Raw genomic sequence first — 21,480 nt, forward strand, 5'->3', positions numbered from 1 at the left:
TGCGGCAGGGTCTTGCTATTTACTGTTTTACTCTGTACAGCACCATGTACATTGATGGTGCTATATAAATAATAATAATAATAATAATAATAATAATAATAATCTTGCCAACAAGGAAAAGAGAAATCTTGCATAGACGTAAAGCTTGGGATTGTGGTGGACAGCTCGATGAAAATGTCCACCGTAAAGAAGGCAAACTCCATGTTAGGCATTATAAGAAAAGGAATTGAGAATAAAATGGTCAGTATCATACTGCCCTTATACAAATCTATGCTGCGACCTCATTTAGAATACTGTGTACAGTTCTGGTGACCACACCTAAAAAGGATATTATAGAGCTGGAAAAAGTGCAGAAAAGGGCAACTAAAATGATTAAGGGCCTGGAGCATCTCCCCTACAAGGGAAGGTTACAGCAACTGGGATTGTTTAGCTTGGAGAAAAGGAGGCTAAGGGAAGACATGATAGGGGTGTACAAAATTATGCATGGTATGGAGAATGTGGATAGGGAGACCTTTTTCTCCCTCTCTCAAAATACTAGAACCCAAAGGGGTCATCCCGTGAAGCTGACTGGTAGGAGATCCAGGACAAATAAAAGGAAGTACTTCTTCACACAGCACATATTTAAATTATAGAACTCACTACCACAAGATGTAGTGATGGCCACCAATTTGGAGGGCTTTAAAGGGGGGTTGGATAAATTCCTGGAGGAGAAGGCTATCAATGGCTACTAGCCCTGATGGTTATGTGCTATCTCCAGTATTCGAGGCAATAAGCCTGGATGCACCAGTTGCTGGGGAACATGGGTGGGAGGGTGCTGTTGCACCATGTCCTGCTTGTTCATCCCTGGCCAGTGGCTGGTTGGCCACTGTGTGAACAGAGTGCTGGACTAGATGGACCCCTGATCTGATCCAGCATGAGGGCACTTCTGATGTTCTTATTGGAGAAATGCCAAGCTTATATGAAAAGCCAACCATATGTCCTGGAGCTCCTCCAGTGTTTCCTATCAGTGGCATACTTTCCTTTCCTCAGGCAAAGCACAACATGTCTTCCACTGAAGGAATTACATGGATACTGTTGTTTTTATACTGTTTTTATGTTTCTGATGGTTTTTTAAATCTTCTATACTTTTTAATGTTTACTATTTTTAACTGTTGTAAACCGCCCAGAGAGCTTCGGCTGTGGGGTGGTATATAAATGTAATAAATAAATAAATAAATAAATAAATATAAATGAGCTAAAAAGCAGGGCTTTCCAGTAGAGTAGGATGGTTTGTTTCACAATCTGGGTAGCTCTACCTTGCAGTAGTGTCTATATGGCAGGTATATAATCAGACACTAATTGTATTGTATTAAAAGAGTTTAGGTAAAAGCCTTAATCCATTGGGATAATGTTGTTTATATTAGCTTTGTATGGTTCCCCCCACCCCTCAAATTCAATAAAACTAAAGGGGTTGGACTCATTGGCCTTATAGGCCCCTTCTAACTCTACTATTCTATGATTAGTAGAATAGTAGAGTTGGTCTTACTAGCATTGGTCTTACTAGAATCATAGAATAGCAGAGTTGGAAGGGGCCTACAAGGCCATCGAGTCCGACCCCCTGCTCAATGCAGTTATCCACCCTAAAGCATCCCCAACAGATGGTTGTCCAGCTGCCTCTTGAAGGCCTCTAGTGTGGGAGAGCCCACAACCTCCCTAGGTAACTGATTCCATCGTCGCACTGCTCTAACAGTCAGGAAGTTTTTCCTGATGTCCAGCTGGGATCTGGCTTCCTTTAACTTGAGCCTGTTATTCCGTGTCCTGCACTCTGGGAGGATCGAGAAGAGATCCTGGCCCTCCTCTGTGTGACAACCTTTTAAGTATTTGAAGAGTGCTATCATGTCTCCCCTCAATCTCCTCTTCTCCAGGCTAAACATGCCCAGTTCTTTCAGTCTCGCTTCATAGGGCTTTGTTTCCAGACCCCTGATCATCCTGGTTGCATCAGTTGCTTCCAGGCTTTAAAATTTTGACACTGCTCTATCTGCAAAGTGGGACAAGCCAGTCAGCAGGAGTGCAAACTGCTTGATCACTGGTGAGTTTGAGTCTTTTGTTCATTTTCTTCCAGATGATGATAACTTAGACCTGTTAGCCTCCCTCTTAGAAGAGAATGAGGCATCTGCAGAGCAAGTTTCTGGAGAGAATGGAGTTTACGTGGCTGCTTCTGGAGATCCAGACGAGTACGATGAGCTCTTTGATGCAGAAGACGACGAGTCCTACACTGAGGAGGTGGGGGATGATGAGAGAGAATCCCATGACCAGACGGAAAATGTGGCTGAGTTGTTCGGAGATGTGGGTGACCTGTCAGAAGAGGAGGAAGAGGCAACAACTGTACAAGGGACATCTCAGCCTCTCGCTGTTGATCAGGCAAAGGAGAAGGCCAATCAACATCTGCAAGGTTTCTTAACTCATTTATATTTATTTATTTATTGCATTTCTATACCGCCCAATAGCCAAAGCTCTCTGGGCAGTTCACAAAATTAAGACAATTCAAGTATAAAACAACGGTATAAAACCATAATATAAAATACAGTGTAAAAGCACAACCAAGATTAAAAACAGCAGCGATGCAAAAATACAAATTTAAAATACAGATTTAAAACAGCAAGTTCAAATGAATTTATAGACTGTTAAAATACTGGAAGAATAAAAATATTAATATTTTTGATGGTTTGAAGCAGGGTTGGCGACTGGGTGCCCTCCAGATGTTTTGGTCTCCAATACCCACAGTCCATACAATTGGTTATGGTCTAGGGCTGATCGGAGTTCTAGTCCAAGACAGTGGAGGGCCCCAGGATTCTACGCTTGGTTTAAAATAGCCCACCTTGTCAAATGTGAGGCTTTTGTCATAAGCATAAAAAGTAATTCAAAGAGATTTGATGCATCCTTGAATCCAGGCTTTGGCACCCCTGCTGCCGGCATTGTCCTTCGATATGGAAAGTGGCACCTTAAATGTAGGTGGGGTTGGTTTTGTTTGGATTTTCAGCTGGCAGGATTGAGGCCGTGGAAGAAGCCATAGGTGATGTGAGGCTCAGCAAGAGGTGGTGGAGTGGGAACTGTTCAGATCCCAGAAGGTGTGCGCTTGGATCATGGGAAGGCCCTCTAAAGCAGTGGTTCCCAAAGGGGGTAGTACCGCGCCCTTGGGGGCGGTGGGATTGCAAAGGGGTGTTAAGAGGCAGGGGGGCACTCGTGCTGATCTTTTCCGAGAAGCGCCTCTCCAGAAGGTCTTAAAACCCAGGGACATTTTTATGGGAGAAGGTAGTTTGGTCCCAAGCCATATAGGGGAAGAATCCACACATGTACCAATACCGTTTAAGAAGAATCCTTTTAACGGTGAATTGAAATGTTTCAAAAGCACCAAAATGCTAATGCAGAGACATACCCTGCTTGGTGTGCCCCGCCACGCCGGCTGCAAAACAGGCGTTCTCTCTCTTTTCCCTCCCTCCCTCGGCAAGCCTGTGGCGGGTGCTTCCCATTTAAAGGGGCCGCTCGCAGGGGGCACTGAGCATGAGTTTGTGGAACAAAGGGGGCGGTTACCTGAAAAGTTTGGGAACCACTGCTCTAAAGCATGCTTTGGGCTTCTCTGCTCTCTTACTCTACACCTTCTAACTACAAGCTTTGATTTTAAGGCAGGTGACAGGGTAAAAAATTCAGATTCTCAAGACTCAAACAACCCTGGCTTAGTGTGCAGCTTATGCAGAACACATGCGGTCATGTTCACCCAACCCGGGGAAAGAATAGATGTTGTGATTATACGTTAAGCATTTCATATTGTTAACGATAGCCGAAGTGCTGGCTTGGGACCAGAGCAAATCGATAAGCTGTGGCATTAATGGAGCTGAGAGATATGAGCAGAGCACGGCCCTTTGGGAAAGAATTTGACATGTCTTCGTGTTGAACCTGTTTCAACCCAAGGACTGAATGCCATTTCAGAGAAGCTGTCAGAGACCACATTCCGGCGGTGGGTGGGCCCAAACTCCCAGAAACCAGTGGCTTTGGGGGAAAGGGGATGAAGTCAGGGGAAAGAGGAGGGGGGCAACCAAATTGGGGGCCCTGGTCTCAGGTTCTACACCCCTGTTTTTTACCTTCACCATCCCACTTCCTCTTCATTTTCTTAAATTTTTTTTTTTACGAGTTGCACTCACTGACTTAAAAACTACAATGTTTACCTAGCCTTGTGCTTAATAGCTATATGCTTGGGGGTTTTAAGCTAATTTGTTCTTTTTCTCTCCTAGATGAGCTGAGAAAATTGCAAGAGCAGATGAAGAAACTACAGGACCAATTACAAATGACAGCCATAGGACAGCCAGTTAACACTGCCCCTAGCAAGAAAAAGTCTGGTAATTAGGTTATTTGCCTTTGTTCATTTGTTCAGCACCTGAGCTCATTTTTATAGATACATTATACTGGCAAACTGTTATCAAATATAGCAAATCTGATTATTGCATCATTCTGCTGCTTGAGGCTGTGGATTTCCTCTGAATCCCTGAGCAATTTGCTCAACTCTCTGCTTCTTATGAAGCCACTGGACGCTTGCTGATGCCTTCCTGGGCATGTTACAAAGGCTAATAGCACTTTCACATCACCTATAAATGTAAAATTTGATCTGTTGGTAGTCCAAAACACACGGATTATTAGAAAAGTTGAAAATGTGTGCTTTTCTTTCTCAAAATGGAGGTATACGCAATCTAATACTCCTGTTGTTAGGTAAGACTAAAAATGGAACATCTTGGTGCCTGGCAGTCAAAACTCAGGATATTAAATTTACCTTAGTGTAAATGCTAGTACAAAGTAAGCCAGACCAAATATAGCAGGCGTGAGGAACCTCTGGCTCTCCTGGGGTCTCAATCTGGCCCTCGGGGATTCCCTAGAATGCTACACCCCTTCCTTTGGCCCCACCCACTTTTCCCCAACCACCAATCATTTAATGGTTTCCTGGCTTCTGTGTGGGTTTCCCCCCCCCCCCATTCTAAATGGTTGTAATGCTTCTAGAGCTTTAGCTAGGCCAAAAATAACAAAACAAAAGAACCGAAACCAGAATACTGTAGCTTAAAGCGCTTACGGCCAGTAGCTAAAGTAGGGTGACCATATGGAAAGGAGGACAGGGCTCCTGTATCTTTAACAGCTGTATTGAAAAGGGAATTTAAGCAGATGTCATTTGTATGCATGCAATACCTGGTAAAATCCTCTCTTCACTACAACAGTTAAAGCTGCAGTAGCCCTGCCCCCTTTTGTCACGCTACGCAGGGCTCCTGTAGCTTTAACTGTTGTGATGAAGAGGGAATTTCATCAGGTGCTGTATGCATACAAATGACCCCCGCTGAAATTCCCTTTTTCTATACAAGTGTAAAAGATACAGGAGCCCTGTCCTCCTTTTCATAGGGTCACCCTACTTTAGCTACTGGCAGTAAGCGCTTTAAGCTACAGCATTCTGGTTCTTTTGTTTTGATTTGTTATTTTTGGCCCCACCCCTTTTGTCTTGGCTTTTGCTTTTGGTCCCACCCTCCATGGGAAAGCAGCCCTGAGACCACCTTCAAAATTGAATGTGGCCCTCAGGCTGAAAGAGGCCACAGCTAGACCTAAGGTTTATCCTGGGATCATCCAGGGTTCGCCCCTGCCTGAGCACTGGATCCCCTGTGTGTCACCTAGATGAACAGGTTTGACCCCTGGACATCAGCAAAGACGGGGCGGGAGGTGTTTGATGTTCAGGCCTTCAGTCAACGCTTTCTCGCGCTCTGTTCAGCTCTCCCTAAGCGCCCGAACTAATCGCTTTCAATTGCAAAGAAATTGCAGTCAGTTAAACTAAGGACAACTTAATGGCTGCTACTCCCCCCCCCCCAACACACACACCAACCTCCTCCTCCTCCTCCTTTCGATTAATAGGTATCTTGGCAACAGCCACTTAATAATTTTTTTTTTTTTTGGCTCTGTTTCTCTCCATCTGAGAGCTTGCATTTCGTTTTCGATTTGGGGCCTACGGTCACGGGGTGTGTGCAGAGCACTATTTATTTATTTATTTATTTATTGCATTTCTATACGCCCCAATAGCCGAAGCTCTCTGGGCGGTTTACTCTATGGATTTATCAATAGCCTGCGCCGTTGTTTCGCCAGCTACTGTCAAAATTCTTGGAAGCCCACTATGGCTTGGAAACCTTCAGATATTTATCCTTTCTGTCCAAAAGTGTGTCAAGTAGTAGTAGCTAAGATCATCTTCCTGGCCCGCCGCTCTGACCATGTCACTCCGCTTCTGAAATCTCTTCATTGGCTCCCAATTCACTCCAGAATCCAATATAAACTTCTCCTGTTGACCTTCAAAGCTTTTCATGGTCTAGCTCCTGCCTATCTCTCCTCTCTCATCTCACGCTATTGCCCCGCTCGTGCTCTTCGCTCCTCTGATGCCATGCTTCTTGCCTGCCCAAGGGTCTCTACTTCCCTTGCTCGGCTTCGTCCATTTTCCTCTGCTGCCCCTCATGCCTGGAATGCTCTTCCAGAACACTTGAGAACTACCAACTCAATCACAGCTTTTAAAACACAGCTAAAAACTTTTCTTTTCCCTATAGCTTTTAAACTTTGAGTTTGTTCTGACTCTATACTGTTAGCTTCACCCTTCCTGGTGCCTGTTTACACTTCCCTGTGCCTGTTTGCATTCTCTTTCCCCCCTTATTGTTTACTACAACTTTATTAGATTGTAAGCCTATGCGGCAGGGTCTCGCTATTTACTGTGTTATCTGTACAGCACCATGTACATCGATGGTGCTATATAAATAAATAATAATAATAATAATAATAATAATAATAATAATAATGGACGATCCAGGGATAAACCTTAGGTCTAGCTATGGCCAGAGACTCTCCATACCTGGCACAGAAGATGGAATGACGGCCCAGGGCATTCCAGGACTAGGCTCATTTGAGTAATGGAACATTTCCAGGATCATGCATTTATGCTTTCAGAATGGAGCCTGAATTTTCTAATAAAAACTTATTCTTCCAGATGTCTTGTTTCTGGTCTTTGTCGGGGGACAGTAATGTCAGGGAGTTGGGGTTGAGTCCGAGCAGGAAAACAAGTTTCAAAATCTGACGCCTTCACAGCATTGCCAACTACAATATTAAACTGAGTTTGGACATGACATCATACAACTAGGATCTTCAACAAAATGCCGCAGCGTGGTGTGCTCCCGTTTAGTGTACCCCTATGCATCACCCATGCCTTCTTCCAGGATACTCCATTCCATTCCCTCTTTCCTTTCGGGTTTTTTTTTGGGGGGGTGTCTTTTTCCCTCCCCACATTATGTGCCCACTGAGTGTGCTCTGTCCTCATTGGGCTGTTTTGATGGGGGGAGGAGAGAGAATTCCCCCTTAGTTGTATTCTGTACTGGTGCAGCCTTGAGGCTTCCTTGCGCTTGTGGGTGGTGCTTTTTGGGGGATGCAATACAAGAAACATGCTTATTAAGCCTCATTTTGTCTTCCAAGTCAGTCTTTTAAATTTTCTTTGATTCATTGATCAGGCCAATCACCTGCTGCCCCCTTAATGGAAAGAAAGCTTCCCAAACTCCAAGAGTCACCGTGTTTCTCAGCCCAGCTCAACTGTCCCGCTTTGCCACCATCCAAAGGCCAGTGCCAGAAGCCGAAACCTTCACTTCCAGGTATAGTCAATAATTGCCCTTGATGTCAAACCTGGTGCGAAGTTTTGTAGCGGCTCTACTTTTGCCTGCGTATTTAAATGTGGGCTTTTCGTTTATAGCTTTGAGGAAATAAGGGAGGTACATGTGAGAGAGTGCTTGTTAAGGAAACAGGCTTGACGCCTTGTGAATTCTGTAACAAGAACGTCAAATGCGCATTGGATTGATGCAACGTTTTCAAGGTTCTGCATGCAGAGTTGAGCATTTATTTATTTATTTATTTATTACATTTTTATACCGCCCAATAGCCGAAGCTCTCTGGGCGGTTCACAAAAATTAAAACCACAAAAAACATCCAACAGGTTAAAAACACAATTACGAAATACAGTAATTTCGTAATTGTATTACGAAATTGTATTACAGTAATACACGTTGCGTTCGTGTATATGACAGAGATGTCGGTGCAAAAGAGGGACATTATTCGAAGCGGCTAGCTTTTAGGGGGGGAAGTCTAAACCAGCCTTCCTCAACCTGGGGCGCTCCAGATGTGTTGGACTACAACTCCCAGAATGGGAGATGCAGTCCAACACATCTGGAGCGCCCCAGGTTGAAGGCTGGTCTAAACAAGCTTTTAGTGCTGCAATAGCTATTCGTCTTTCTTATGTGGCCACAGGTCCCTTCTCCTAAAACGTTACGGTAGCCGCTCATTTCTGAAAGAAATTCAGCAACTTCCATCTATAATGATTTGCCATCTTAAAGCCCACTGTGAGAAATTGCCTGCCTTAGCAAGCATAGATGGACATTGAGGCCTTGATAATTTTCCATGTCTAACACAGTGGCCTGGTTCAGACAACATGCTAAACCATGCTACTTAACCACAAAATGGTTAAGGGAATGCATTCCCTTAACCATTTTGTGGTTAAGCAGCATGGTTGAGCGTGTTGTCTGAACCAGGCCAGTACCTCCTACCAGGGGTGCAGAACCTCTTTCAGCCCACAGACCAAATTCCCTTTCGGAGAAGCTCTCGGGGGCTGTGTGCCGGTGGTGGGCAGGGCTGAAGGCAAAGGATGTGTGGCCAAGTCTACAAAGAATTTTAGCTTAAAGCTCTTAACTGCCAGTCATTAAGCCTGAGGAGAAGCATTTTGACCTTTTAGAAAATGGGAAAAACAACACCATAGCTGGGAAACCATTGTATGATTGGTGGTTGGGGGGAAGGGGTGGGCTCAGGAGAAGGGGCGTGGTCATCTGGGAAACCCTGGAGGGAGGGATTAGGGCCCCGGCCTAAGGTTCTGCCCTCCTGTTCTATGCACCCATTCTTAAGTGAATGTTTCACACACTTTCTTTTTCCTCTTCTTCTTAGGGAATAAAAGCCCGGCTCCAAAGCCAGCTCCAACTTTGGTGCCTCAGCCTCTGAAGTCTGTCACTGGGAACAGACCCGGTGTGGGCCCCAGTCAGAAATCTCAAGCCCCAAAGAATTCTGGTGTAATTCATCAAGACGTCTCCTTGGAAGTCTTCTCTGGGCTGAGGTTAAGGTTAGCAACTTGTGGGAAAGGGGTTGTTGGATTTGTTCCTGGTGGAAAATTTGTGGCCAAAGAGCCCTGCTGTGTATGTGCCATGCTAAGAAAATGAAAATTCCGCAACACAGAAAGCGGAATTCTGCAATCTGTACAAATGATGCCAATTCAGTCCATAATTTTATTTTGGATTTGACAGTTATGGGAAGGGGCAAGAGGCTCTGTAAAAGTAGCTTCTGAGATTATACCAGGCTTTGGGCCAGTTCACATAATTGAACAGCCCACCATGGTTTATTTAAGCCACGGTGGGCTGTGGCATGTGCAGGCAGCCTGTTCTAGTATGAATCCTCGCACAACTCCTGCAGCCCAAGTTCACATGACACGAATATTCAAATCATGCCTGGCATGCACTGAAACCAATTGGATCATTGTCTACATGCTTACAAATGTATTTTTTCCAGTCCACAGAGTTGGAAACTTGCTTTTGTGTGCTGCTTTCTTTCTTTATGAAGGATTTTTAAGATGAGTTCTGTATCCAATACCACATTCTGAGCTTTTTGTAGAATTCTGAAACTTCTCACTCCTCTTTCATCCCTTGACTGGAAATATTTGCACCGAAGAGTTGACTAGATGTACACTCTCTTGAGTGAAGGGTATTTGTTGACTTCCGGTTCATTTAGTGGTAAATTCCCTTATCCTTTTGTCTCTCTAACAGTTTCCCTCTTGGTTTTCCTTGTAGGACACCCCGTGTATCCTCGGTTGAGATGGAAAGGAAAATGGCAGGCCGGACATTTATTAGACTTTCCCAGTTACAAGACAAACTTGCCTCCGTAAACCTCGAGGAAACAGACTGGGTAACATTTGGAGTCATATTAAAGAAAGTCACTCCTCAGAGCTCTAATAATGTAAATGGTTTTATGTTTTTCTTTTGTCTTCTCAAGTGTGATGTTTTTACAGAAAATTAGGTGATATGTACCTCATTGACTGTCTCCAAATTCTTGTTAATGTTCACTGTATTACTGTTTGAGTAAGTCTATATTCATATTTAGCTTCTATAGAGTGACCATATGGAAAGGAGGACAGGGCTCCTGTATCTTTAACAGTTGCATAGAAAAGAGAATTTCAGCAAGTATCATTTGTAGGCATGCAGCACCTGGTGAAATTCCCTTTTCATCACAACAGTTAAAGCTGCAGGAACCATGCCCTCTTTTGTATCTGGTCAAGAAGGCAGGGCTCCTGCATCTTTAACTGTTGCAATGAAGAGGGAATTTCACCAGGTGCTGCCTGGATACAAATGACACTGAAATACCATTTTCAATACAACTGTTGAAGATACAGGAGCCCAGCTTCCTTTCCATGCAGTCATCCTAGCTTCTAATGTGGTTTTCCCCCATCACACACACACACACACACACACACACACATTGTAGTAATGGTGCTATGAAAGCCATCACTTGTGGAACTGTCCTTTCCATGTCCCTGAAGTTTGGCTATGGGTGTGGACAATTTCTTTCTAGTTTTTGCTTTAGGCTCCTACTAGAGTAGACTGTGGCCTGGTTCAGACAACACGCTAAACCATGCTGCTTAACCACAAAATGGTTAACCATTTTGTGGTTAAGCAGCATGGTTTAGCGTGTTGTCTGAACCAGGCCAGACACCAGTGAGGGAAAGTATGCAATAGAGAATGCACATCAAAGGCTGTTTCCTCCATCCTAGTAGAAGTCGCAATAATGCAATGATACACACCTTTATTGATGTTTAAAGTACCTGGGAAATTCCATATTAGTCATAAATATATCCACTCTGAAATTATGGCTCCAATTTTTCTTAGTTAAATACCAGATTGATTATAATATATAAACATCTTGAAATACAAGTTTCCAGTCTCTTTTTGTAAATAGATCATTATAAAATGAGAACAGGGATTTCATAACACAAAAAAGCTTTTTTTAAAATCTTTAACTAGATCTTTCCTTTACCGTTGTAGGCTGTGAAGCAGTTCTGTGTTACAATTTTGTCATTTTTAACTGTACAATACGATAGGGTTCCACCTAATCTTCTGAGGTTAATTTTCACTCATTTGGGCAGAAGTATGGTCCCTTCAAAACAGTTGGCATACTACAAGGCCAGCCCTACCATTAGGCAGAGTGAAGCGATCACCTCAGGCAGCAAATGCTGGGGGGGGGGGCAGCCTCCCAACTGTTCCTCCTGGGCTCCCCAGCTTTTTACATCTGTTAGAGGACAGAGCTGTCTATGCCACACATCCTGTCTTGGGTTCCCTAAACTAGTCTGCTGCATCAATTTTAGTGGAGAACACTATCCTGACCAACCCTCACATAGCATATTGGCTGAGTTTAAGTTGGGAACCAGGAAGTTTCCTGTTCATATCTCACCTTAGCATGAGATCCTTAACTTAACCTTAGGCAAGCCACTCTCGATTGGCCAAAGGCCTTCTTCTGAAGGAGTGGCTTCTACCATATGTTCCTGCCCAGATACTAGGATCATCTTCAGAGGCTCTCCTCTGCCTGCCTCCACCCACAGCGGTGTGAAAGGTGGCTACCAGGGAAAGAGCCTTCTCTGTAGTGGCCCCCACACCTGTGGAATCCCCTTCCCAGAAAGATCTGCCTGGTATCTTCATTGTATACCTTCAGATGCCACATTAAGACCTTCTTCTTTAAGCAGGCATTTAATCTTCAATCTGTTGCTTGATTATTAATGTATTGCTGCCCCCTCAATGTTTTTAATGTTTAATATTGTGTTATTGTTACTTTGTGGTTCTTGTTTTATTTTATTTTTCTCTTTTAAACCCCCTCAAGGGCGTTTGCCAGTTGAACAGTGTACAAATCTAATAAAGAAATACTGCAGTGATGTATTTATTTTATCAAATTGGTGCACTACGCCTTCAGCATTAAAGTTCTCAGGGTGGTTTATGACCATAAAAAATTACAACAAAAATACTGTGTCATAAAACAATGGTGAAGGAGTATATGTGGCAGCGTTAAAAATGACTAAGTGATTTAAAAGGCTTGGGAGAATGAAAAAGATCTCCGTCCGGCACTGAAAAGAGAACGTTATTGTTATTTGCTCAACCTTAACATCTCTCTTCCAGGGCAAAACCTTCAGCATCTGGCGCTTGAACGACCTCCGAGACTTCAGCCGATGTGTCTCATTATTTCTGTTTGGCGACGTTCACAAAGAGCACTGGAAGACAGACCAAGGGATGGTCATCGGGCTACTCAATGCCAATCTCATGAAACCGAAAGAAGGATCAGATGAGGTATGAATGAGTTCAGGGGGTTTGGGGACCAAAGCCTGTTGACTTCTGCATTAAGGAACACTTTTCACACCATTTCCACAATGCATATTATGAGCAGATATGGTTAGTAGGGAAAAGAAAAGGAAATCCTTTGTTTTCTGGGTTGTCTTGTCCAACAATTTCCAGTCCTTGGCTGCAGTAGCTTCTCTTTACCTAGGAGTCAGTCTTAAAGTGAAGTAGCAAAAACCTCTTTCTAGATGGCAACGCAACTCTGGCTGCAAAGCCAGTGTGGTGTAGTGGCTAAAGTGTTGGAGTCGGGAGATCCGGGTTCTAGTCCCTACTCGGCCATGGAAACCCACTGGGTGACTTTGGGCCAGTCACAGACTCTCAGCCCAACCTACCTCACAGGGTTGTTGTTGTGAGGATAACATGGAGAGGAGGAGGATTATGTACGCCGCCTTGGGTTCCTTGGAGGAAAAAAGGCAGGATATAAACGTAATAAATAAAGAAAATAAAAAATGCTATGCTTTAGCTGACGTTGGTTGGGGTACTGTTTGGGTATCTCTTTAGAGCCCATTAAAAGTGTGGCTGAGGATGTGGAGAAAATGCAAGAATCTACAAATGCAGTCAACAGGTTGTCTTTGTCGACGCTAAATTTAAACAGGCGTTTTGGTTATTGAGTAGATACGGATCCCACTTTTCGACTAGCGTCCTTCAAAAACAAAAATAACACCCAAGACAATGCTGGCAATGAAATGAGGGAGAGAATGCCTCTTTCAAAATGGCACTAGGCTGCATCTTGTGCTGGTGCCAAAATGGTGCCCGTCTCTGCATCAGTGTTGTGGACCGAAGGGAGTGGAGAATTACTCCAAATGCACACACACTTCCCGCCACCTCTCCCCAATTAAAAACAGCAACTCTTGCTGGTCAGCAAGCACAAAAGAGATACAGTTACTGTCTTCAATGGAACAAGAAATGGGAAAGTTGGGCTTCACCGGCTACTTGAAACAACTGTTGGCTACCAACTCCAGCCAAAATCTGTGGACCTCTGTGGAAATAATTTCTCATAAAAACTGCTGCATAAACTATCATTTGGGAATAGCACTTGAGGAAGTCTGTTTAGCTCTGTACTGACGCCCATTGCACTGTTTCTCGTTAGGTGTGCGTGTCTGTCGATCATCCGCAAAAGATCTTGCTTTTGGGCAAGGCCATGGACTTGGGAACCTGCAAAGCTCGGAAGAAAAATGGGGAGCCCTGTACACAGATTGTTAACCTGGTGCGTATAATCCCAGTTTACGCCGCGTTGATTTGTGGGCCTGGTGAGAGCTCTTTTGTCTGTTACCTGAGACCACGTGTTTTGGGCTTGTGATAGGAACGTAGGAAGCTGCCTTTTACAGGGTCCATCTAGCCAGTATTGTCAACGCTGACTGGCAGCAATGGCTCTCCAGAGTTTCAGGCTGGAGTCTTTCTCTGCCCTACCGACAAATGCCAAGGATTGAACCTGGGACCTTTTGCATTCACAACATGTGCTCTCCCACTGAGGTATGACCTCTTCATCTGATGACGGTGGTCACAATTTATAGCATGGGTGTCCAACTCAGCATGATTGGAGGGCCAAATTACCCACCCAGCCAATGGCCAAAAGTCACAAACATCCTTCTTCTTTTTTTACTGAAAAATATCTGGGTTTGATGAGATAGTAGGACTTCTAAAAGTTCCAGTGCTGGAAAAAAACTGATCTAAGGAGCTCTAGTTCTTAGTACAGGAGAATGTTTTGGACTACAATTCCCTACAGTTTACTCCAGTCAACAAAAACAAGGCTGACAACCATTACCCAGAGGACCTTCTCTTCTGCTGCTCCCAGATTGTGGAATGGCCTGCCAGAGGAGACTCATCAACTTAACAGTCTTTTAGCATTTAAGAAAGCCATAAAGACTCGTCTCTTCCAGCAGGCCTACCCAGTTGAATTTTAAGATGCCTTTTAATAATGTGCTGCTTTCAGTAATGTATTAGTTTTATATGTTTTAATCAATTATATGTATTTTATGGTGTTTATTTATTTATATATTTATTTATTCCATTTTTATACTGCCCAATAGCCAAAGCTCTCTGGGCGGTTCACAAAAATTAAAACCGTAATAAAACAACCAACAGGTTAAAAACACAAATACAAAATACAGTATAAAAAGCACAACCAGGATAAAACCACGCAGCAAAATTGATATAAGATTAAAATACAGAGTTAGAACAGTAAAATTTAAATTTAAGTTAAAATTAAGTGTTAAAATACTGAGAGAATAAAAAGGTCTTCAGCTGGCAACGAAAAGAGTACAGTGTAGGCGCCAGGCGGACCTCTCTGGGGAGCTCATTCCACAGCCGGGGTGCCACAGCGGAGAAAGCCCTCCTCCTAGTTGTGTTTGCATTTGTGTTGTACCCTGCCTCAATCCAGAGGGAGGGGCAGGTAACAAATATTTTTATTATTGTTGTTGTTGTTGTTATTATTATTATTAGTCCCAGCCTAGCCAGTGTTCAGGAATGATAGTAGTTGCAGTCCTAAGCTTCTGGAGGGCCCCAAATCGCCTATCGCTGTCTTAGTATTTTAAGATGACAGGCATGTTATATTCGTAGTAATATTGATGCTGTCTGGTAACCTACGATTCCTGCACAACCCCAATGTTGGCTACAAAAGGAACCCTGTCACATTGCTCACATACTCACTGGGCTTTGATCAGCGCACACATTTTGTGGCTACAAATCTCTCCTGTCTTTCCCCTTTCTTCTGTCAGAATGAATGTGAATATTGTCAGTACCATGTGCAGTCCCAATACCGAAGGCTCAGTTCCAAGCGGGCAGACCTGCAATCAACTTTCTCAAATACCCGGGCTCCAAAAAGGACCGCGAAGAAGAACGTCAGCTTGAAAGAAAGGCTTTGTCAAGAGGGGTTTTACTACGGAGGGGTTTCTTCAGCAGCGTATGCGGCTTCAGCGTAAGGGAGACGACGACGTCTGTGCCCCATCATGAGGGTTCCCCTCCTCTTAATTTTATCAGGGTTCAATTACCTCTTTGTGAACACAAGTTTGCTAGATACATTGAAAGTAGGGCTGGGCAACATATGGCCCTCTAGATGCTTTGGCCTACAACTCCCATGAGCCCTAACCAGCGTAGCCAAAGGTGAGGAATTGTGGGCCAAAACATCTCGAGGGCTGCAAGTTGCTCACCCTCGGTTTAAAAGCACAGCTGTGCTGTCACTTTTAATGGGTGTTTTGTATCCAGGCTAATTATCATGTTCTCCTTTGATAGAGCAAATGTAGGAGCTGCAATGCATTTTCAGATGAAGCGAATCTGCCTTGCCCTGCCCCTGGGGATGATGAGAGTTCAAGTCCAATATAGGCAAAGGGCAACAGGTTGTGGAAGGCTACTGTGGAAAGACTGCTCTCTTGCCATCAAGATTAAAATTTGGCAGTGGGCAGAGGCAGCTGGAGGGCAAAATGGGATACATGAGAGCAATTACAGTTACTCTGGTGCAGACTTCATTGGAATTTGAGATAATGGGCCCATTCAGAAGACACCTTAAACCATGGCTTTAACTAGCCAGAAAGCCAGGCCGTGTTCAGAAGACACCTTAAACCATCACTTTAACCGTGGTGAATAAGGCCTTTTGCTTTATTCACCATGGTTAAAGCCATGGTTTAAGGTGTCTTCTGAACACGGCTTGGCTTTCTGGCTAAACCACCGTGGTTAAAGCCATGGTTTAAGGTGACTTCTGAACGGGGCCAAAGACTGGTACGGAGGAGGAATAAGCGAGAACTGTGTGGGGAAGGTAAGTTTGTGGAAGGATTGTAGGGTAAGGAGAGTGAAGGAGTTCTGGGTGCTAGGATGGACACCCAAGATTGTTTAATGGGGATTAGTTCATGCTTGACATTTTAACTGCCTTATTGTAATCATAATTGGTGCATTCTCCGCCTCCAGCCTCGGCCCTTTCAGTACTTACACGGGTGACGCTTTCAACTCTCTTCAGCCTAGTTGGCAGGTTCCTTATATTGGAAACATGACAACCGGCAATATCAAGGCCCTCTGTTGCACTGCGTGGCCCAGGATAACCTCCTTCCCATAGAGAACAGGAACTAATTGTTTAGAATATGTCTGAGCTTGGCTGCCTATTTCAAGCTGTTCAGCTGCACTCTGCATCCTTTCTCCAGTGCAGCAGCTGCCGCTCCCAAGAAGAAAATCCAGACCACTCTGTCCAATTTGGTTGTCAGAGGAGCTGATGCAATCCTGCAGGAAACAAAGCAAAGGATGGGTACGTCTCTTCCGTTTCCTTAAACATTCCCTTGCTATAAAGTGTCTATAAAGTTCACTGCTCTTTACTTAAATCTACAGCAAGAAGGTCTTGGTCAGTTAAAGGGTTTGGGGAGCCTGGGTGAGAATGGGCCACACTGGCACCGCTAAAGCCGGACCACTGGGCTGAGGGCCGATGCCCCCGCAGCTCAGGGGGTCCCCAAATGCAGTCTCCCCTTCACCCTGGTGCTCAATCTCTCACCACCTCCCTCTCCCCATCTGTGGGTTTTTTGCTCCCCCTCCTATTTTCCCCCTCTTTTAATATTAAAAACAGGTCAGGGGTGCTACGGAGGATGACCGGCATCTTCATTTCCCCAGGTGGTGTCTAGATACCCATGTGGACCAAGGGGCACCCTGGGAAAATAAACATGGCGGCCGCAACTGTAGCTTTGCTCCGCAGTGCCCACAAACTGTTCTAAAAGTTGAAAAGGAAAGAGAAGTAGCTACTCGGTAAGGGTTGGGTGGGGAGAAAGTCATTGGGGAGGTGGGGCGAAAGAGCAGAGAGGAAAAGAGAGAGTGCCGTAAGAGCACACCAGGGGAGTGAGAGAGGGACGGGGAAGCGCTGCCCTGGAGTGTGTGTGGGGGGGCCCCAGAGGGCAACTTGTCCTGGTCTCCCCCAACCCTGGCAGCGCCACTGTGTGGCGAGATTGCCTCCGCTCAAGTGGTTAGTGCATCAGCTGGTGAAAAGCCCTCCATGCTATAGAAGCCATTTGGGCCACCAAGGACCATGTTGGATCTATGAACTCTCCCCCCGCCCCCCGATTGTTTAGGAGGATTGCAACCCCCTTTGGAACATGCACACCCACCTCTCTGCATAGATGACTCACCCGCCAGAACTCTGTGTGCACTCCTTGGTCTTTATTTATTTATTTTATTGATTGCATTTTTATGCCGCCCAATAGCCGAAGCAAACTTGCATTTTACAGGCCTAGTGCTGGTTGAATATTAACTCTCTGCAAACTATGGTTTTGTGTTACAGGAGCACTGACCCTAGCCGTCGTTAACACGAGCCGTGTTCCCTCATAGCCATGATTTGCAAATCCATTTCAAATTGTTGCTTTTGAAGGAACCATGGCTGATATTAACCATGGTTACTGTTGGTGTGCAAGTAACGATGAACCGTGGTTAATGCTGGCGAGGGAAGAGGGGAAACATTTTGGAGAGAGGAGAATCATAGAATAGTAGAGTTGGAAGGGGCCTAAAAGGCCATCGAGTCCAACCCCCTGCTCAATGCAGGAAGAAAGAACACGTTCTTGAGATGAGCTAAGGCAGAAAAAGGACATGGTCCGGAAGCAGGCTCCCAATTTGAAAAATGTGGTTAGGCAGTTTCTCATCTGTGCACTGATTTTATCCTAGCTTTGGGCTTTTTTGAGCAGCCAGTAGAATAATCACGACTATTCAGTACATATGACTGCACTACCACAGTTTGCTGATATGTGGAGATTTTATTTAGCTTCCTCATCTGCTTATGAGATTTTAGGATGCGTTGCCTGCCCAATTTTAAACATAAGCAGTGCCCTGATGCTGGATCAGACCAAGAGTCCGTCTAGTCCAGCGCTCTGTTCACACAGTGGCCACCAGCCATCGGCCAGGGATGAACAAGCAGGACATGGTGCAACAGCACCCTCCCACCCATGTTCCCCAGCAACTGGTACACACAGGCTTACTGCCTCGAATACTGGAGATAGCACACAACCATCAGGGCTAGTAGCCATTTATAGCCTTTGCCTCCAGGAATTTACCCACCCCCCTTTTAAAGCCATCAAAATTGGTGGCCATCACTACATCTTGTGGTACATATCTGAGCAGCCGTAGGAGCTTAAAATTTGCTTTGCATTTTTTTAAGAAAGGGGAAAGAGAGAGGGAAGGGAGGCAAGAAAGATGTGTATAATGTATTGTTAGTCTCTGAAGCTGTTACTGTGGCGTTACCCCACAGTTGAGTATCTTGTATACATCTAGATTTGTATGTCTGGTGAGTATGGAATGTTAGAACTGAGTGGGTGTGGTTTGTGATGTAATAGGTAGGGTGGGGGGAAAAAGTATATAAAGAGTGACTAGCCGGGGGGGAGTTAGTTGTTGGGGTAGTGGTGGTGTGGGTTGAGTTGTGTGGGAATTGTGGAGTGAGAGATTAATTGCTAGGGATTTAGGATTGGTGGAGAGAGAGAGAGGGGTAGTTGGTGAGTGGGGAGTTTGGATTAGGCAGGATTGGAAGCATTATATTTTCATTTGAAGCTTTTAGCATTACAATAAACTTATTATTATTTTGTTGGCTACCAATTACCTGCCTCACAGTTATCAAACACCCACACCAGAATATGCCCACAGTACATTTAAAAACAGAACCTATATTTCACCTGTTTCCCTCATAGCTAGGGGGAAGGTTTTATTTAACCCTCCCTCAGGTTTTCAAAGAGCCTCGTGTGGCGCAGAGTGGTAAGCAGCAGTTACTGCAGCCCAAACTCTCCCCACAGCCTGAGTTCAATCCCAGCAGAAGCTGATTCTCAGGCAGCCGGCTCAGGTTGACTCAGCCTTCCAAGGTCGGTAAAATGAGTCCCCAGCTAGCTGGGGGGAAGGTAACCGCGACTGGGGAAGGCAATGGCAAACCACCCCGCTACAAAATCTGCCAAGAAAACGTCAGCAAAAGCAGGCGTCCCTCTAGGAGTCAGCAATGACTCAAGTGCTTGCACGAGAGGTTCCTTTCCTTTCCTTTCCAGGTTTTCAAGTGGTGATGCTTGGCCTGAGAAGGGGTTTGCGGCGGGCCTAGTATAGGTGTAAAGTCGTAGTTACATTGTGTGTTTTGTTTCAGGTTTGCCAAAACAGCCTTTGCCGTGTTCGGAAGAATTCAAAGAGCTGTTGTCGGCGCCCTCTTTCGGAGCACGAAACCTAAATAAACACTTAGCCAAAGCTAGTGCATCAGGTATGTCTGAAGGGAAAATGAGATACATTTGACTTTCACTGAGCAGAGCTGCCTCGTCTGCAACTTCATTTTAACACTTCATTTTAACTTAAATTTAAATTTTATTGTTTTAACTCTGTATTTTAATTTTATATCAATTTTGCTGCGTGGTTTTTATTCTGGTTGTGCTTTTTATATTGTATTGTGCATTTGTGCTTTTAACCTGTTGATTGTTTTACTATGATTTTAATTTTTGTGAACCGCCCAGAGAGCTTCGGCTATTGGGCGGTATAGAAATGTAATAAATAAATATATATTTTTTTCCTTTCCAGTATCTGTTGGGAAGCAAGGCCCGGCTTTCCAGTCCATTTCTGCTTCAGCGCTGCTGAAGCAACAAAAGCAGCAAATGCTAGAAGTCAGGAAAAGAAGATCCGAAGAGCTGCAAAGGAGGTAACCCCATCCTCATCAGGGTTTTTTGTTTTGTTTTTCTAACCGCTGTAGGAAGGCTCAGTTCAGTAGTCCAAACTTCTTATTTTATTGTTATATATAAAGTTATTACAAAACTAATATTCGATCCTCAGCATTTAGAAAATATCCTGTGAAGGAAAACGGCTATTGGCATAGCATGAACAAAAAACCTCCAGTAAACGTACCCAACTAGAGATCATAGGAAGCTGCCTTGTACTGAGTGAGACAACTGGTTATTCTAGTTCAGTATTGTATTTACTGAGTGGTAGTGGTTCTCCGGGGTTTCAGACGGAGGTCTTTCTCAGCCCTACCTGGACATGAGATAAATTTGTGGTGGTGCAAAAGAAACAGGTTGTCACACAGAGGAGGGCTAGGATCTCTTCTCGATCCTCCCAGAGTGCAGGACACGGAATAACGGGCTCAAGTTACAGGAAGCCAGATTCCGGCTGGACATCAGGAAAAACTTCCTGACTATTAGAGCAGTACAACAATGGAACCAGTTACCTAGGGAGGTTGTGGGCTCTCCCACACTAGGGGCATTCAAGAGGCAGCTGGACAACCATCTGTCAGGGATGCTTTAGGGTGGATTCCTGCATTGAGCAGGGGGTTGGACTCGATGGCCTTGTAGGCCCCTTCCAACTCTGCTATTCTATGATTCTATGTCCAAACAGGGTCCCTGCTATCCCCACTGTTGCTTCCAGAGTAAATTATTCCCATTTACAGCTAAAATTACTGCTTGTCTTCCATTTCTAACCCAGATCCATGCATGATTCTATTAGAATGTAAGCCTATGTGGCAGGGTTTTGCTATTTTATTGTTTTACTCTGTACAGCACACTGATGGTGCTATATAAATAAATAATAATAATAACTTAATAACACCCAGCAATCCAGAATTCCCATATATTTTCCATTTTTGTTAGAGGATCTGACATTTTTTCATGTCTAAACAATCTCCCTATTTTTACCTAACTGGTGGCGATGGCGTCGGGTGTGGTAGTGATGAACATGAAAGTAACAGGTGGGACACTGACTCCAAAGCCAAACATGTTAAAGAAGATGCTCAAGATCCCACCATGATACATCCAGAGTTCCTCAGTATGAGGTGGGACACTTTTGTCACAAACATCTTGCCATTACTACAGCAGCATGGTGCCATTAAAGATACTGCTACTGGTGTAAAGGCGGAGGGGGTAGCAGAGGCAGTGTCTCACCTGTCACTTTCATCTTCAGCACTACCACACTCACCGCCAGCTATGTCTTCAGAGGAGCGCCAAGAAAGATGGGAGTGGGGCCAGGCTGACTACATGGGGGCAGGCAGCTTTGACAACCTCAAGAAAAAACTTGATGCCTA

General features: G+C 44.5%; 1 protein-coding gene across 1 annotated transcript in view; it reads left to right on the forward strand.

The window, feature by feature from the left end:
* The window catches only part of MCM10 (minichromosome maintenance 10 replication initiation factor), a 45,420-nt gene that overhangs the window by 10,828 nt on the left and 13,112 nt on the right, over positions 1 to 21,480 (forward strand). Inside the window, exons 6-16 of the mRNA XM_063135019.1 lie at positions 2,026 to 2,431; positions 4,269 to 4,373; positions 7,542 to 7,679; positions 9,016 to 9,187; positions 9,909 to 10,074; positions 12,279 to 12,446; positions 13,585 to 13,701; positions 15,212 to 15,411; positions 16,625 to 16,725; positions 19,570 to 19,680; positions 19,992 to 20,109. Coding sequence (XP_062991089.1) covers positions 2,026 to 2,431; positions 4,269 to 4,373; positions 7,542 to 7,679; positions 9,016 to 9,187; positions 9,909 to 10,074; positions 12,279 to 12,446; positions 13,585 to 13,701; positions 15,212 to 15,411; positions 16,625 to 16,725; positions 19,570 to 19,680; positions 19,992 to 20,109 — 1,802 coding nt within the window. The remainder of the gene's footprint in view (positions 1 to 2,025; positions 2,432 to 4,268; positions 4,374 to 7,541; positions 7,680 to 9,015; positions 9,188 to 9,908; positions 10,075 to 12,278; positions 12,447 to 13,584; positions 13,702 to 15,211; positions 15,412 to 16,624; positions 16,726 to 19,569; positions 19,681 to 19,991; positions 20,110 to 21,480) is intronic.

The sequence above is a fragment of the Elgaria multicarinata genome, chromosome 9, assembly GCF_023053635.1.
Source record: "Elgaria multicarinata webbii isolate HBS135686 ecotype San Diego chromosome 9, rElgMul1.1.pri, whole genome shotgun sequence".
Classification (NCBI taxonomy): Eukaryota; Metazoa; Chordata; class Lepidosauria; order Squamata; family Anguidae; genus Elgaria; species Elgaria multicarinata.